Source organism: Capra hircus, chromosome 19, assembly GCF_001704415.2.
Source record: "Capra hircus breed San Clemente chromosome 19, ASM170441v1, whole genome shotgun sequence".
NCBI lineage: Eukaryota > Metazoa > Chordata > Mammalia > Artiodactyla > Bovidae > Capra > Capra hircus.
This window is the reverse complement of record NC_030826.1, coordinates 13908009-13924520: the sequence shown is the minus strand read 5'-3', so window position 1 is coordinate 13924520 and position 16512 is coordinate 13908009. Positions and strand designations below refer to the sequence as shown.

Genomic DNA, 16512 nt, shown 5'->3' with positions numbered 1-16512 from the left:
TCGCTTCTCAAACTAGCTGTGCGTTATTAACATTTTGAAATTACTGATGCCCAGGTTTCACCTAGACGTCATTAGAGCCTTGACTTTGGAGGCGAGCTCCTGGGAATGAAGTTTTCAAAAAGCTCTCCCAAGTGATTCTGAGGCTTCCCTGGTGACTCAGCAGTAAAGAATCTGCCTGCCATGCAGGATACGTGGGTTTGATCACTGGGTTGGGAAGACCCCCTGGAGAAGGGCATGGCAACCCACTCCAGTATTCTTGCCTGGAGAATCCCATGGACAGAGGAGCCTGGCAGGCTACAGTCCATGGGGTTGCAAAGAGTCAGTCATGACTTAGCAACTAAACAACCACCACCAAGTGATTCTAATGTGAATTCGATGTTGAAAAGTACTTGCTTTCAAGCCAATCCTTAGGCACCCAACTTCAACAGGAAACAGGCAGCCTTAATGAGAGGTGTGCACCCCAAGTGGGGTCACCGGGTAGAATACAGTAATCCTAGTTAAAATTGAACTTCAGATACCCAACAAATAATTTTTGTATAAGTATGTCCCAACAATTGCATGGGACATCCTTCTGCTAAAGAATTCTTCATCCCATATTTTAAAATTTAACTCTGGCCACTCTAGCCCCCAAGTCTCAGCTCAGATATAGGCATGAAGAATATTCCCCCAAAAAGCAGAGTGCAGAACAACGGAGAAGGTGAGCAAGGCTCTCCATCAACTGGCGGGTAGGGTATTCTTGTTAAACTGCAGGCAGGGCTGGCTTACCTGTCACCAAGGCAAGCACTCAGCACAGCACTACTATAAGCACTGATCGTAACACCTAGCACTCGATAAGACCTCAACAAGTGTGAGCCACTATTTTGAAGAAATCATATACAAAAATGCAATTGTGTGCACAAATACACACCACCTTGGTTTTCATTTAAGTAGGTAAATTATGATTTGGTTATCAAATAACATGTCAGGACTTCCCCGGCAGTTCAGTGGTGAAGTATCCACCTTCCAATACAGGGAACACAGGTTCAATCCCCGGTCGGGGAACTAAGATCCCACATGGCATGGAACAAACAAGTCCTTGTGTTGTAACTACTGAGCCCACACACTGCAACTAAGACCCCGCACAACCAAAAATAAGCAAACAAAGAAATATTTTCTAAAAATAAAAATAAATTTTAAAAATTAATGTGCCAGTTTTAACTTTCCTGGACAGTATCTCCAGAGGAATGTCTGGTGTTCTTTTTCTAGGATGTTTTTCCTTGCTCGTGGTCGGCCCCTGTTCATATTTCCCTGTTCTTCCCCCGTCATCCCGTATTAGCCTCTACCCATGATTCCGGCTGCTAGAAAAGCAAAATCAAGAAAGTCACCACAGGAAAAGGCTGGTTTACCTTTTATAGAAGAGCCTTCGATATTTTGAATCACAGTCCTGGGCAAAACCACTCAACCAGTATTTGTTGTTTGACATGTATGATACTACTGCTGGCAGGAGAGCGCCAGTCACACTGATTGATCCACGTACTGAGAGTGAGGACAGTTACAGAGGAAGGGGGAGGAATGAGTGGGGAAGAGGGGGTCAGAGCAGATATTCACGACATCACACACTTCCACGGTGGAAATAAATGACAAAAGTTAAATAGGAGACATTAAAGTGAAGGAGGGCCCCGGTGGGTGGCTGGGGATGGGGTGTGACCCACAGAAGAGGTGCCTTTTGGAGTCCCAGGATCATTGCCCTACTTCCCCGACTGTCCATGAGGGAACTTATTCCCTGCAGCTCCCAGGCCACTCAGGGATTCAGCTCCAGGTCAGTGATGTATTCCTGGACCCAGTCCTCACTGGGGTCGGCACAGACCTGCCGGCCTTTTTTGGTCCAGAAGCTGTGGAGAGAAGCAGAAGGGTTACACACTGGTGAGTGCAATGTGGGGGGATCCTGGGCCCCCAGGGACCCCTCCCTCCTTCTGCCCTGGACATCTCAGGGCCTGTCCACATGCTCAAATCATGTTCCCTTCACCCTGGGGTTCACAGACCTTCCTGGGTCTCCTATGGGGGTCCCCTCGGAAAGCCAGCATTGTTGTTTGCCAAATGAGAGAGAGGACAGCTTCCTGCTATCACCCCTTCCCTCTCCTCCCTCTGCCCAGGGGCAGACCCCCGGGACCCTCTGCAGGCCCCAAACCTGGTGAGAAAACACAGCGGGGGCCGCCCTGGTGTCCTGAGCTCCAAGGAGGTGCCTAAGACCCCCAGGCTCCTTCTCCAGGGTGGGCAGGAAGGCTGGCCCTTACATGACTCCGGGCTTGGAGCACTGGCTGCTGGTCACATAATAGTCGTCCACTAATTTGCGCGGGATCTGCCGGGAGACGAAGGAGAAGCAGCAGTCGGCCGGGGTGTTGGCACCAGCTGTGAGAGATGGGACAGACCGTGGTAAGTCCTTGTTCAGGGGAAAGGCAGCCAGTGGCCCCTCGAGGGTCAAGCAGACCTGCAGGAGGCAGCGCCGGGGGGTGGAGGTGGGGGCATTTCTTCTTTCCCGTTACATTTTTACTTCTGCGTCTCTCTTGTGGCATTTCACATGCTTTGTCTGTCTTGATTTGGTGTTTCTACGTCTCTCTGTGAAGAATTTAGTTTTCCGAACAAACGTTTTTTTTCTCTCTCTCTCCCTGGGTAGCCCCCACTGGCTTCTTGAGGAGAGCAAAGGCCACATCAGTGGGAGCCCACTGGACACAGATTCCACCTATGTCAGAATCCCACCTGGGCCTCATCTTCCCAGGAATCCATAAAATGGGCCTCCCCACCACTGTCTCTCAGAGCCAGAGAATAGACCTGCTAAAATCCCCCCGGGAAGGAAAGTTCTGCTCAGGAAATAGTGTCTGCAGTCTCTCTGAAGCTCTCTGCCTAAGGGCTCAGGTGAAGGACTTCGGCACTGTGGCCCAAGCCCTGGCCAAGTGTTGGGGACAGGCCTAAAGGAAGGGAAGACGGACTCACGGGTGGCAGAGCAGGTGTGGGCAGAGAGGGCCGCGGTGAGCAGCAGGACAGCCAGGGCGGCCCCGGGGACCTCCATGATGCCAGGCGGGTGCGAGAGTCAGGTGGGGCCAGCGGAGCTGGACTCGGAGACTTGAAGCTGCAGCCTCCTGCTGGGGTCTGAGCTGTGTCCTGTCTTTATAGGCAGCCTTGGGACACTAGAGGACGGAAACTTGTGGAGACTGGCGGGGCGGGGGTGGGGGGTGTATTTTTTATCACAGCGTTGGTATCATGCTGTGAGTGGCAGAAGCCAGCAAAGCTTTGGGTCACCACAAAGGCTCAGCGTATTTGCAGGAACGGTCGTGTTGCTTACTTGATGGGGAAATGGTTTCCCCAGTGAGAGGAGGTGAGAGGCTGGTGTGACCAGCCTGCTGCTTTCTCATAAGAGCAGGTCTGTACACCAAGCATCTCCCCATAGAACTGAACCTTCTGGGACCCACCCCTAGCTGTCCCGACAACACAGCTCTGACCTAGACGATAAGACCATGGGGTCTTGAGAAGGCCCCCTCAAGATAAAACCACACCCTGGGTGGGGACAGAAGATCTGGGGAATACTCAGCTGCAGAAGGGGCCGGAGTTGAGGCTGGCCTTTCAGACTTTGGCTCATTCCTCAAACATTCTACCTTAAGCTTTTGATTGTGAGGCATCCATTTCAAAGATATCCATCTTGAATAAGCACATCCCCCGATACAGAACTAGATAATGGGCCAGGCTGCCCTACCCACGAAGTTCCCCTTTTAGAAAGTTCTGGATGACCATTTGAGTGGCTTCCCTTTTCCCTTCCACACTTTCTCTCTTATCTGTTAAATTCACCAATGAAGAGTGAACCTACAATACCCTGGGCGCCCCACCCTCACCCCAGCAAAGGCAGAGCCCCAGGTCTGAGCTCGCTCTCTCTGAGACCTCATTGTGCAGCTGCAGCCATGCTGTCTACCCTCTGGGACTCCAAGTAACACACCTTGTCTTTCAAAGTCCCCTAATGGTTGTTGAGGTTCATCTTACAATAATAATAAGAACCTTACTGGCTGGTCCAGCTTCAACACTGGCCCCAGTTGGCGAAATATCTGTGGGGCCCCCACAAAAAGTACAGTCCAGGTAAGTTCCTGCAGACATCACCATCAACAGGCCGACGGACACAAAATCACTAGTCCCTGGTTTGGAGAAAAGAACGGCAAACCACTTCAACATTCTTGCCTTGAGAACCCCATGAACAGTATGAGAAGCATAAAGATATGACACTGAAAGGTGAACCCCTCAGGTTGGTAGGTGCCCAATGTGCTGGAGAAGAGTAGAGAAATAACTCCAGAAGGAATGAAGAGGCTGAGCCAAAGTGGAAACGACACCCAATTGTGGATGTGTCTGATGGTGAAAGTCCAAAGCTGTAGAGAACAATATTGCATAGGAACCTGGAATGTTAGGTCCGTGAATCAAGGTAAATTAGAAGTGGTCAACAGTTAGAACTGGACATGGAAAAACAGACTGGTTCCAAATAGGAAAAGGAGTACATCAAGGCTGTATATTGTCACCCTGCTTATTTAACTTACATGCAGAGTACATCATGAGAAATGCTGGGCTGGAAGAAGCACAAGCTGGAATCAAGATTGCCGGGAGAAATATCAATAACCTCAGATATGCAGATGACACCACCCTTATGGCAGAAAGTGAAGAGGAACTAAAGAGCCTCCTGATGAAAGTGAAAGAGGAGAATGAAAAAGTTGGCTTAAAGCTCAACATTCAGAAAATGAAGATCATGGCATCTGGTCCCATCACTTCATGGGAAATAGATGGGGAAACAGTGGAAACAGTGTCAGACTTTATTTTGGGGGGCTCCAAAGTCACTGCAGATGATGATTGCAGCCATGAAATTAAAAGACACTTACTCCTTGGAAGGAAAGTTATGACCAACCTAGATAGCATATTCAAAAGCAGAGACATTACTTTGACAACAAAGGTCCGTCTAGTCAAGGCTATGTTTTTCCAGTTGTCATGCATGGATGTGAGAGTTGGATTGTGAAGAAAGCTGAGCACTGAAGAATTGATGCTTTTGAACTGTAGTGTTGGAGAAGACTCTTGAGAGGCCCTTGGACTGCAAGGATAACCAACCAGTCCATCCTAAAGGAGATCAGTCCTGGGTGCTCATTGGAAGGACTGATGCTGAAACTGAAACTCCCATACTTTGGCCACCTCATGCGAAGAGCTGACTTATTGGAAAAGAGTCTGATGCTGGGAGGGATTGGGGGCAGGAGAAGAAGGGAACGACAGAGGATGAGATGGCTGGATGGCATCACCGACTTGATGGACACGAGTTTGGGTGGACTCCGGGAGTTGGTGATGGACAAGGAGGCCTGGCATGCTGTGTTTCATGGGGTCGCAAAGAGTCGGATACGACCGAGTGACTGAACTGAACTGAGAAAGGAGATGCCAAGAGTGAACATCTACATTTTAGGAATCAGTAAACTAAAATGGATGGGAATGGGAGAATTTAATTCAGATGATCATTACATCTACCACTAGGGCAAGAATCCCTTAGAGGAAATGGAGTAGCCCTCATAGTCAACAAAAGAATCCAAAAGGCAGTACTTACATTTCAAAAATGACAGAGTGATCTCGGTTCATTTCCAAAGAAAACCATTCAATATCAGAGTAATTCAAGTCTATGCCCCAACCACTGATGCTGAAGAAGCTGAAGTTGAACAGTTCTACGAAGACCTACAAGACCTTCTAGCTGGGCTAATTGGGAGCTAATATGATGACCCTTAAACTGTTGCTACCCTTTAAACAGAAAAACTCTGCCAGAGATCTATCCTATGGATGCAAGCACAATGATGAGGTCACCTGTATAACAGTATTTGTCACAGCTTATTTATAACAATTAAAAGATGACTTACAGCTAAATATGATAACAAATTCACCTCTTGTAGTAATAATTCGCCCTTAGAAACTGTGGAAGTAAATAAATTTTAGAGGAAGTCCTTGCTATTAAAGAATCCTAGAACATTTCCTGTTTCCTTATTGTAAAGTCAAGGCATTTCCAGGGTTTGTCTAGCACTTCAATGACATCATTAACGACACTTCTGAAAATATCTCCCCTTCCCTCAACAGTTTGTTGGCATTTCTTCTTTGGGCTTGTCACCTCATGGTGGGGAAAGAGCGGCTGACTCAGGCATCACATCTTCTCAAAAAGTCTCAACCACTGTGTAAGAGGGAGTCTCACAGGAGTGGAGAGAGAGTAATGTTGCTAGTGTTTTAAATTCCAACTGGGCTTTCTAAAATCATAATTTGTAATGTTGACTATAGAATACTCTCAAAAGTAGTTAAAGCTGACTTAAATATATATAAAATGCAGAAAAGAATAGAGACTTGTTTCACTTCTCAAAGTTGGGTAGGCAGCGTGGCAAATGAAAGTAAGGATGTAGAGCTGGGGTTGGGGGGGGGGGTTCGTCTACATTCTTCCTGTCTTATTGTGGCATAAATGAACTCGGGCACAATCTGAATAAAATGTCTTTCCCTAAAGGTAGGAAAGGTTCTATTATCCAAACCTAATGACTATTAATTTGGTTTATTTCTTTCAAGTGCATTTTCCCCTAGGCTTATGATAGTTCCATTTACTTATTTGCTTTTTATCTCTTTTTACCGTTTATGTGGGAAAGGGCAGGGACATAATTGTAGCCATGATATGAATGCAAATTTTTATTTTTCTTATTTACACTTAACAGTACAAGACTTTTCCAAATCATTCCAGTATTTTTAAGTATTTTTAATACTGCCTAAATTCCTCATCCATCAGCCTAGTGTATTAATATTGTCATCCACTACTGTAGCACATTTGGGTTGTTTTTGATTTTTAATTGCTATAAATATGCTTCGCCAAATATCTCTGTGCATAAACCTTTTTCAACAAATGAGGTTTTTTTCCTCATAGGATATTTTCCTAGCTGTAGACTTTCTGGGCCAAAAAATAAGGACAATTAGGGCTCCTGATTTATAGAGACATCCCATGTCTAATGTGCATTCATTTATATGCCCAACTGTTAAATAAGATTTTAATGGCATGCTGTAGGGACTGGTGAATGTTTGATGAATGAAAGAGTGATTTAAAAGCCGACTTTATCTATCGCGTCAAGTGTGTCATGTCCCAGACTTCCCCAGTTCCACTCTGTCCATCTGAGTCCGGGTCAAACACGGCTCAGGCTACTGAAGACTCGATGGCATCAGTAGATATGCTGCAGTCAAAACACCTGTGAAGAACATTAGAAGTGTCTGCTCTGAGAAAGGCAGAAGGGAATGGTATGATCCATAAAGCTCTGTTCATGGTAGAAGACCAGCTAAGATTGGTCCCTTAGTGACGGCAACTCCTGGCTCCCCCACCTCCTTGTTTCTGAATCATTTCCTCAGAAGCGGTCCGAGCACCATGATGTCATGGTCCTTTTCACACAAGATGCGGTTTCCAGTGGGACTTGTGTGCTCGGGGTGCTGTGGCATCCCCCGTAGGTGTCACCCTCTGTGATCGGAACAGCTGCAGCAGAGCATCAGATCTGCTCTGTGGGAGGAACTATTAATCTGTAGATCTTTCCATGTCCTTATGGCTCTGACACTAACATCATCTCACCTCCTGTCACTGGCCAAAATCTTTCCAGCCAATCAGCCCCAACAAATGAGCAACTGGGTTCTTCTTGGATGCTCTGAACCTCTGTGTGACCCCAGGGACCCCGACATGTGCAACTCATAACAAGACACCATGCAGCAACTTCCCCTCTGATCATGCCCAGCCTCCAGCTTCTCATGCTCTAGAGTTGCCTATAAAGGGACAAGGATACAGGATGGACTCCTGAGGGCTGGAGGCAGCAGCACTTGCCCCATTCTATCTTGGCTTTGCCCTCTTCCTGCCCATCATCAACGATTTCCCCATGCTGCTCTGGTCAACCAGCTCATCACTACATCCCTCAGCTCATGAGTCTTGTCTGTATCACAAGACTCTCAGCCTTCCTTTCTTTTAGAATTGTTTCTCAATGCTCTGGACGGATGTCTAAACCACATCGCTTAAACTCGATGGTTGAGATTTCTCACATGAAAGCAAAGAATTTCACAGAAGGTTTTAAAACATGCTGAGCTGTTTCCCAAACTTCTCAGGAAGTTTTAACTATCTTATCTCTGGATCTGGTAGACCCATTGTTAGTGGGGAAAATTGAGGTCTAATGCATTCATTAACAAGATGCAAATGCCAGGTCTGATTGGTTCCTAGGATGAAGAGAAGAACAAGGGCTCCCTGCTCCAATAGCTGTATTCCCTGAAGAGGGAGCCAGAGACTGAGAACAAGACAGGCAGAGATTCAAAACAGTGATTCACGGTCAAGAAGAAATGCTTAATTTACTTGGTTCACTTTGTGCCCTACTCTGCAGCCCTGAGCACTAACATCTCCACCAACTTCTGGCCGGCCGCCCTCCAAGGGGGGAAGAAACTGACCTGGCTTTTCTGGGGCTCTTGATTGCCACTTCCTCATGGTTAGGGCAGACAACTCAGTGCCTGCTGTTTCTCTCATTCCTCTCCAGATCTGTCAAAAATTTGTCGATGATCATGTGTTCTTATCCTGGTGCAATATCAGAATCTTTCCTCCTTCCTAGAGACAGGCCGGGCTTGTGGAGAAGAGACAGCCTATGGGGCGTGGCGTGAGGAGTGGATCGGCATATAAAGCAGGTTTATTTCTTTCTGTTTTTCTCTTCTTCCCAAGGTTGCTTTTTTTTGCATCATGCTTATTCATTTGTAATATTAAAAATCAAGTCTTTCATGTCATTCTATTTGCGTAAGAGGCTGGCATTAGGCTCTTAAACATTAACCACTGTGTCTGTCAGTTTACCAGGCCAGCAAAGTAGACTATATAGTTGGCTATCAATTATATGATCATAGATAAACTACCACAAAAAAAACCACTGTCCTTAAAATTTTCCCCATTTGTGAGTTAATTTCCATAAAATAGATTTTGAAAAACAGAATTTCTGGATCAAAGAGTATGGCCATTTTTAAAGCTGCTGACCCACCTAAAGCATTAAATCCAGACTTGTAGGTTTATGGTGAGTATTCAACAAATAGACAAATTACTGGAAAGATAATCTTGAGTTTCACCATCCTTGTACCTACAGGCTTTCCAATTCTGTTCTTTCCATCTAGGGTGTGGTTCAGTTCAGTCGCTCAGTCTTGTCCGACTCTTTGCGACCCCATGAATCACAGTACACCAGGCCTCCCTATCCATCACTAACTTCCGGAGTTCACTCAGACTCACATCCATCAAGTCACTGATGCCATCCAGTCATCTCATCCTCTGTCATCCCCTTCTCCTCCTGCCCCCAATCCCTCCCAGCATCAGAGTCTTTTCCAATGAGTCAACTCTTCACATGAGGTGGCCAAAGTACTGGAGTTTCAGCTTCAGCATCATTCCCTCCAAAGAAATCGGCATGGTTAAGCTTGGCTTATCCTTTTTGAGACCTAGTGGTGTTTTTACATGTCACACTTATACAGTTAGGACAATTGTGGGAGTCCATCAGGGCATCCTGCTCTATGGAAGAAGGCTGTGATCATTCACATCAGAGAGAAATCTATCACATGGAAAGGAAACAGCTAAGCCTGATCCCTGTTCTGTGTACTGTGCTTCATTGCTCAGTCATGTCTGATTCTTTGTGACCCCACGTACTGTAGCCTGCCAGGCTCCACTGTCCATGGGGATTCTCCTGGCAAGAATATTGGAGTGGGTTGCCATGCCCTCCTCCAGGAGATCTTCCCAATCCAGGGATCGAGCCCAGGTCTCCCACACTGCAGGCAAATTCTTTATCATCTGAACCACCAGGGAAGCCCAAGCTGATCCCTGGGTGATGCCAACTCCTGGCCCCACATCTAGAGAAACAATTTCCTCATAAGTCAATTCAGTTCAGTCTCTCAGTCGTGTCCAACTCTTTGCGACCCCATGGACTGCAGCAAGCCAGGCATCCCTGTCCATCACCAACTCCTGGAGCTTGCTCAAACTCATGTCCATTGAGTTGGTGATGCCATCCAATCATTTTGTCCTCTGTCGTCCACTTCTCCTCCTGCCTTCAATCGTTCCCAGCATCAGGGTCTTTTCCAAGGAGTCAGTTCTTCGCATCAGGTGGCCAAAGTATTGGATTTTCAGCTTCAACATCATTCCTTCCAATGAATGTTCAGGACTGATTTCCTTTAGGATGGACTGGTTGGATCTCCCTACAGTCCAAGAGACTCTCAAGAGTGTTGTCCAACACCACAGTTCAAAAGCATCAATTCTTTGGCTCTCAGCTTTTTTCACAGTCCAACTCTCACATCCATACATGACTACTGGACAGACCTTTGTTGGCAAAGTAATGTCTCTGCTTTTTAATATGCAGTCTAGGTTGATCATAGCTTTTCTTCCAAGGAGCAAGTGTCTTTTAATTTCATGGCTGCAATCACCATCTGCAGTGATTTTGGCGCCCAAGAAAATAAAGTTGGTCACTGTTTCCATTGTTTTTCCATCTATTTGCCATGGAGTGATGGGACCAGATGCCGTGATCCTTGTTTTTTGAATGTTGAGTCTTAAGCCAACTTTTCCACTCTCCTCTTTCCTCATAAGGAACCAAGCAAATTGGCAATTGAACGATTCTTATGTGCACCTTAAACCTCTCTGGTAACTAAGGGATTTACATGCACTGTCTGTTCTTCAAAATCACTGTGTTGTGTGTACTCTGATTTTCTCCCTTTGACAAATGAGAAAACAGAGTTTCAGTGAGATTGTCCAAGGTCACACAATTGGTAATGTTGTGATCAAAACTGCAGACTAGAGCAAGCCCCACACTCTTAATTAAACTCTAGGAATTTGTCCGTCAGTGTTCCACATGAAGCAGATTTACCAGGAATGTAGAATTCTCTGGCAAGAGACAGCCTACCTCAGCAAGTCAGAAGTAAGGAATTATTGCTTAAAGACCCCAGAAAGGATGTTGTTGCTGTCAGTCACTAAGTTGTGTCCGAGTCTTTGCGACCTCATGGACTGCAGCACGCCAGGCTTCCTTGTCCTTCACTACTTCCCAGAGTTTGCTCAAACTCATGTCCTTCAAGCTGGTGATGCCATCCAACCTTCTCTTCCTCTGTCGTCCCCTTTTCCTCTTGCCTTCAATCTTTTCCAGCACCAGGGTCTTTTCCAATGAGTCGGCTCTTCACACCAGGTGGCCAAAGTATTGGAGCTTTAGCTTCAGCATCAGTCCTTCCAATGAATATTCAGAACTGATTTCCTTTATGATTGACTGGTTTGATCTCCTTGCTGTCCAAGGGACTCTCAAGAGTCTTATCCAGCTCCACATTTCAAAAGTATCAATCCTTTGGCCCTCAGCTTTCTTTATAGCCCAACTCTCACATCCATACGTGGCTACTGGAAAAACCATAGTTTTGACTATATCAACCTTTGTTGGCAAAGTAATGTCCTGCTTTTTAATATGCTGTCTAGGTTTGTCATAGCTTTTCTTCCAAGGAGTAAGTGTCTTTTAATTTCAAGGCTGTAGTCACCATCTGCAGTGATTTAGGAACCCAAGCACTGTTTCTACTTTTTCTCCATCTATTTGCCATGAAGTGATGGGACTGGATGCCATGATCTTAGTATTTTGAATTTTGAGTTTTAAGTCAGCTTTTCCACTCTCCTCTTTCACCCTCAAGAGGCTCTCTCTATCCAGAGATGATAGAAATCCAGAAATTTGAGCCTGGAAGTGAAGTCTCTTCTAGATTAAGGATGTTTGCAATTCAGAAGAGGTGGCTGAGAAGATGAACTGAAACTTTCACAGCCTTGCTGGGCTGGAGGAAAACAAAGTCCAGTGCTGCCCAAGGGAAGGGACTGCAAGAAACCATCCTCTGTCTGGGCTGATAGGAGGAAAAGTAAACGAAAAGAAAACCATCCCTTGAACAAAGTGGAGGCCAGGCCCCCTCATCTGCGTAGTTTAGAAAATCTCAAACTCGAAAGCATTTTTAAACATGATCCCAGATGCTGATGCCACAAATGCCTTGAAAAGAAGCTTGAGCTTTTTGGTGAGGAACTGGAAACTACCATGAGTATTGCTGCGAATTTGTAAAAGTAAAAATACAAATTTCGGATCTAAAAAATGCGAAAACTGAAATAAAACCTCGGAGTAGACTAAACTCAACTGAAGAAATATTGGTTAAGTTCAAACATACCAAAATGAACCGAGGGGAAACAGGAGAATGAAAAATACAAAAGAGAGGATAAGAGCACATACAGAATAGAGCAGGGCATCTGCCATCTGGTTAATTAGAATCTCAAAATAAGAGGAAAGAGAGAATGAGACAGCAAACAGATCTGAAGAGATAACGGCCAACAGTTTTACAAAATGGTGAGAGATAAAATTCTGAAGATTCAAGGACAGAAGGCATTATCCCCACTGCTATCAATGGGCCAAGTTTTGTATCAGCCACTCCTACCCTCAGTCCTAGCTGGAAAAGGAGAAATACCACTGATGCTGGTCCCTGTCTCACCAGCCAATCCTGATGGCTTTGATGAATAATGCGTTTTCTGGGACTTTCCATAGGATATAATCTGGAGGATCTTTCAGCCTCACATGGTTTATCTACTCCATCATGCCCAATTCCATAGTCCTTTTTATCCCTTCTCCACCTGTCATGGCAATTCAAGTATTTTAACTTCACTCAGCATGAGCCATTGCCTTCTCCAGCATTCTGGAGATTTCCTGGCTGCAAAATTGCACCAACCTCTGTGATCCTTGCCAGGAAGTTATAGCTTGTATCCAGAAAGAGTGCCCCCAAGTCAATAGGTTCCCCCAATCCATTCTTGTGTTCCAGCTTCCTTGATCAGCTTAGTTCAGTTCAGTCGCACAACCATGTCCAACTTTTTGCAATCCCATGGATTGCAGCACGCCAGGCATCCCTGTCCATCACCAACTCCTGAAACTTATTCAAACTCATGTCCATTGAGTCGGTGATTCCATCCAACCATTTTGTCCTCTGTTGTCCACTTCTCCTCCTGCCTTCAATCTTTCCTAGCATCAAGGTATTTTCCAATGAGTCAGTTCTTTGCATCAGGTGCCCAAAGTATTGGAGCTTCAGCTTCAACATCAGTCCTTCCAATGAATGTTCAGGACTGATTTCCTTTAGGATTGACTGGTTGAATCTCCTTGCAGTCCAAGGGACTCTCAAGAGTCTTCTCCAACACCACAGTTCAAAAGCATCAATTGTTTGGCGCTCAGCTTTCTTCACAGTCCAACTCTCACATCCATATATGACAACTGGAAAAACCATAGTTTTGACTAGACAGACCTTTGTTGGCAAAGTAATATTTCAGCTTTTTAATATGCTATCTAGGTTGGTCATAGATTTTCTTCTAAGGAGCAAGCATCTTTTAATGTTATGGCTACAGTCACCATCTGCAGTGATTTTGGAGCCCAGGAAAATAAAGTCTGTCACTGTTTCCATTGTTTCCCCATCTATTTGCCATGAAGTGATGGGCCCAGATGCTATGATATTTGCTTTTTGAACGTTGAGTTTTAAACCAGCCTTTTCACTCTGCTCTTTCACTTTCATCAAGGGGCTTTTTATTTCCTCTTTGCTTTCTGCCATAAGGGTGGTGTTATCTGCATATCTGAGGTTATTGATATTTATCCTGGCGATCTTGACTCCTGCTTGTCCTTCATCCTTGATCAAATTACCCTCAAAATCCAGACCCAAGTTACTTTCCCAGCTCAGGCTGGTACATAGTTGCTAAATTTTGTTGTTTCTTTGAAGTATAGTCCCTTTTACCCTTATCAGAAATATAATTTACTGACATGAGAAGACTATGTAACAAAAATATATGGAATATATGAATGGTCTTATATCTATTAAGGAATTTTTTCTATTAAGTAATTTAAGTCCTCCTCCCTACCAAAATTCTCATAGCCTTCAAAAGCAAATTCTAGCAAACATTTATAGAAGGGATAATGGAGAAAGAATAAACTTTTTAAGAAATGGTACCAAAGTAAGTGGATATCTATAGACCAAAAACAAACAAAACCAAGAAAGCTAGACCTTAATTTCATACCTTACACACACACACACACAAAAAGAAAAACCTCAAAATGCATCATGAACCTAAATGTAAAACATAAAATGACCAAACTTTTTTGAAAAAAAAAAAAAAATAGGAGCAACATCTTCTAGACCTAAGACAAGGGGAAAAAGTTCTCAAATTTGATACCCAAAGCACAACCCATAAAATGAAAAATTGATAAAATTGGAGCACATCAATTTTAAAGTTTTGCTCTTCAAAAGACTTGTTTGACAAAGCTCTTGTGTTTGGAATATATAAAGAACTCTCAAAATTCGACCTTAAACAAATGAATGAAGAATTCAATTAAAAAGTGGACCAAAGTCATGAACAGACATTTCAGGGAAGAGTACATACAGATGGCCAATAAGCAATGGTACTGTGACTGTATTTTTTAATTCTTTTTTTTTTTTTTTTTTTAAGATATAGACTGAAGTAGCGCGGTAGGCAGAATAGTGACCCTTCTCTCAGAGGCCAAGTCCTAATCACTGTAACCTGTGAATATGTTACATTACACAGAAAAGAGGACTCAAGATAGACATCAACTGATTTTGAAATAGGGAGTTATACTGGATTATCTGCATGACCCAGTGTCATTATCAGGATTCTCATAAGGGTAGCAAGACTGTCAGTGTCTGAGTGATGCAATGTGAGAAAGATTTGACTGTCCATTGCTGGCTACAGATAAGGAATGTGGTACAACCTCTAGAAGTCAAAAAAGACAAGAAAATGGATCTTCCCTTAGAGTCTCCAAAAAAGGAAGGCAGCCTTGCAGATACCTTGATTTCAACCCAGTAGAGACCCATTTCAGACTTCTGACCCCCAGAAAGGTAAGAGAGTACATCTGTGTTGTTTTAGGCCATTAAGATGGAGGTTCATTTGTCACAGCAGCAAAAGAAGCTAACACAACTGAAGCACTGTGCGGAACACCTGAAACTTACATGATATTGTAAATCGACTATTAATTAAAATTTTTAAAAAATAAAAATAAGGAGCTTATAGAAACATTTACAGATAAAATGATACTCTAGTGATTTTAAAACATGGCCATGATTTCTTTGACACTCCTCTCAACCAGAAACAGGGATCTAGGTCCCCTCTCCTTGAATCTGATCAGGCTTGTGACTGCTTTGACCAATAGATTATGATGCAAGAGATACAATAGGACTTCCGTGACTAAGTCACAAAAAGCCAGGCAGCTTCTACCTTATTCACCTGGAACACTCATCTTTGACCCCTAAGACTGCCATCTAGAAGGGCCATACATACATAGCTCCATTGAAATTCCCAGCCCAGGCACCGCATGTGACCGAGGAGGCCGTCTTAGAAGTGGATCTGCCAGCCCAGATGGTGAGGGCTATTTCTGACTTGGACTGCTGGTGGCATCGTCGTTGATATCACATCTGTGTGGTCAGATCAGTTGTGAAAGAACATCAGCACCTTCTGCTCTGGGGGGAAGCAGCAGTTAGCACACACTTCACAGATCTATCTGTCCTTGAAGGAGGCCTGCTGCAATACCAGCTCCTGGCCACCCTCTAACTAGGAAATCATTTCTTCAGAAGGACCTCAAAGAACAAGTAATTTCACCAGAAGTGTTTCCAACCAATGGAGAAACTGAGATAGTCATGCAGATACTCTGCACACCCCTCTGTTAACCAAAGGCTGTTGATAGCCCTGGGTTGTGCAACTGACAGTGTGACGCCAACACTGTGATTAAAATACCCACCTCCAGTCACCCCCAGTTTCCGTCTTCAATGCTTTTTTGACTTTCCAAAAGAGGAATAGCAAAGAAGATGGATTCCATGAACTTGAGAGGGGTCATCCACTTCTGTTAAGGGCAAGATTCGATGTCTATGCAATTCTTAGTAAGAAATCCTTTGTTGGCACTTTGAAAAGGAAGTGTTCACTGCAAGTCAGCATGGGTGAAGCTAGGGCAAGTGAGGCTAGACTAACTGCTAGACCAACTCCACTTCCATCTCTGGTGGCAATGGACATCTGAGGAAATGTGGGCTGGAAAAAGCTGTGAACAAAGGCTCTGATCTCTAGCATTTAACAAAAGTAACCCAGAACCAGCTGGAAAAACAGTAAAGTTCAGGAAACTAAAGTACAGTCTATTGTGGGCTGGCATATTATCCTTTGTGCTAGTGTAAAAACAAAAACAGCAACTTTACCCCCCACTTCAAATCTCTTGGTGCCTTAATCCTCCCCAAGACCCCTCTCTTACTCCAACCCTTCTTTTTTAAGTAGATAAGTAGGGTCAGTTATGCAAGAATAAATCTTGAGGATAAGGGTGCATGCTGCTTACAAAAGCACGGAAGGGTGATACCTGTTACCAGGAACTTAGATTCAAGAGTCCAGAAGTTGGCGCAGGGATGCAAGCGATGATACGAATGAATCAGCTTCTCCCTTTCTCCTGCCCATGTGTG

The 16512-nt window shown here is 44.5% G+C and overlaps 1 protein-coding gene across 6 annotated transcripts in view; it reads right to left on the bottom strand.

The window, feature by feature from the left end:
• Positions 1372-16512, bottom strand: part of LOC102179590 (C-C motif chemokine 3) — a 38429-nt gene continuing 23288 nt past the window's right edge. For 2 of the 6 annotated variants that reach the window (XM_018064212.1, XM_018064211.1), the window contains 2 exons: positions 2274-2388; positions 1372-1871 (listed from right to left, as the gene is read on the bottom strand). In XM_018064212.1, coding sequence (XP_017919701.1) covers positions 1781-1871; positions 2274-2388 — 206 coding nt within the window. In that variant the 3' untranslated portion in view covers positions 1372-1780. Of the gene's footprint in view, positions 1872-2273; positions 2389-2970; positions 4226-13662; positions 15490-16512 lie in introns of those variants that run through there. The other 4 variants (XM_018064215.1, XR_001919669.1, XM_018064213.1 and 1 more) reach the window with 4 other exon arrangements.